General features: G+C 45.1%; 1 protein-coding gene across 1 annotated transcript; it reads left to right on the forward strand.

Annotated features, from left to right (window-relative positions):
• The first annotated feature begins 282 nt into the window (after positions 1 to 282).
• LOC137280974 (iduronate 2-sulfatase-like) lies at positions 283 to 1,917 on the forward strand. The gene has a single exon (XM_067812171.1). It carries the CDS (start codon positions 296 to 298, stop codon positions 1,826 to 1,828), a length of 1,533 nt encoding a protein of 510 aa, XP_067668272.1. The 5' UTR covers positions 283 to 295; the 3' UTR covers positions 1,829 to 1,917.
• Positions 1,918 to 2,199: the final 282 nt, after the last annotated feature.

The following is a 2,199-nucleotide window of genomic DNA, read 5'->3' on the forward strand; positions in this document are numbered from 1 at the left end:
CCAGAAAACAGAGAATCGAATAAACTGGCAAACTCTAAAAATCTACAAAATCTCAAATCATTCCTGTCAACAGGAACATCAGTTCCTCAATATAACGTATGCACATAAGAATACATTACACTAAATATTGTTTAAGGTTCTCTCGATATTTCGTATCTGTCAACTGCAAGTGGCTGAGAACCACATTGACATTACAAGTCAAGGACACATAGATAAAGGCGTGTTCTATATAGATATGCTCATTTGTATAAATATTTCACGAGCGTCATTAAATTTGTCAATCGTGCATTGCACCATGATGTTGAAGGCAGCCGCGTTACAGCTGATGCTGATTGCATTAGCGGGGGCAAAGAAAAATGTTTTGTTTCTGGTTTCAGATGACATGAGGCCAAACCTCAATGCCTACTTGGGTCCAGACATGCCATCTCCTGTCCACCCCAAGATGCACACCCCGACTCTCGATGCCTTAGCTAGCAGATCCCTTGTGCTGAAGAGAACCTACGTGTCTCAGGCTTTGTGCAGCCCTAGCAGAACAGCCCTCCTTACCAGCAGGCGGCCTGACACAAGTCACATATGGGACATTGGACCTTACTTCAGACAGGTTGGTGGTAACTTTACTACACTGCCGGAATACTTCAAACGTAATGGCTATCGAACTATTGGAATGGGGAAGATCTTTCATCCTGGCAGTTCCTCGGGAGGAGATGATCCCGTATCCTGGATGGATCCATATTTTCACGCAGAAGACAAATATGGCGCAAATGACGACCTTTTATGTGACGCAGTATCAGAGGAAAGAGAGAAAGCACAACCACTTCAGGATGAGATGATTGCGGACCATGCCATAAAGATTCTGCAGGAAGTCGCACCTAGAGCAAAGTCAGGTGAGCAGCCGTTCTTTGTAGCAGTAGGGTTCCATAAACCGCACATACCATGGAACTATCCTGCTCGTTTCAATACCTTCTATCCCCTGGAGAGTCTTCGCCCTGCACCAAACTATTATGCTCCAGTTGGAATGCCAGCTGTTGCCTGGCATAATTTTACGAACTTTGGCCTCTTTAAAGATGTTAAATCTTTTCACTTAAACAATATTGGCTACATAAACCTCACATTTCCACCTACACTGACCCTTGAACTTAGACAGGCTTACTACAGCTGTATCAGCTATACTGACTACGAGCTGGGGAGAGTTATTCAGGAGCTTGACAACTTAGGACTTTCTAACAATACAATCATATCCTTCTGGGGTGATCATGGGTGGCAGCTGGGAGAACATTCAGAGTGGGAGAAGCACACAAACTTTGAAGACGCCACCCATGCCCCCATGATGATACACGTACCTGGAGTCACAGATGAAGGTGTGGTGACAGAGCACCTGACGGAATTTGTCGATCTCTACCCGACTCTCGTTGATGCTGCAGAACTTCCTAAGCTTCCAACGTGTCCACCAAACTCACAGAACATCACTCTGTGCACAGAAGGTACGAGCATGGTCCCACTTATGACAAATCCAACAATAGAAAACTGGAAAACTGCTGCCTTCTCCCAGTACCCTCGAGGAGGAAACGGTCTCCATGGTGATGTAATCATGGGTTACACCATGAGGACAGACCAGTATCGCTACACAGAGTGGATCAACTTCAAAGGCAGACCTATCTATAAACCCATGTGGGACGAGCTGAAGGCAGCTGAACTCTACGATCATGTGAAAGACCCAGAAGAGAATTGGAACAGAGCCGATGATCCATCCTACAAAGACATTAGGACCGACCTGTCCAGGAAACTGAAGATTGGCTGGAGGGGAGCTTTGCCTGACAAACGCTTCTGAGATCGCCAGCATTAGCTGTATCTTGTTTTCTTGCGATGTTTTGTGATAAAGATGGTCAGTGTCACTGAATGACTTGTCCGTTAGTTGAATGTTGTCCTGTTGTCCATGTTGTTAGATTCCTGGTTCCATAAAAGTGTCATTTCCATAAATGAACTAACAGGCAGTAGCCAAAGGTAGTAAGAATATTGGACATTGAGTATAGAATATACAGAAAAGTGCTATATATGTCCATGAACATAGCGTCGGAACCTTTAACCTTGTCTGAGGTATTGGTGGCGTTAGCGTGAGAGTAAGACACCAGGTTAGATCCGCTTTGGGTTGGTGTTTGCCGCACTCAGCAACATTCAAGCTATATGGCAGGGGCTAGTAAG

This window comes from Haliotis asinina, chromosome 1 (assembly GCF_037392515.1).
Source record: "Haliotis asinina isolate JCU_RB_2024 chromosome 1, JCU_Hal_asi_v2, whole genome shotgun sequence".
Lineage (NCBI taxonomy): Eukaryota > Metazoa > Mollusca > Gastropoda > Lepetellida > Haliotidae > Haliotis > Haliotis asinina.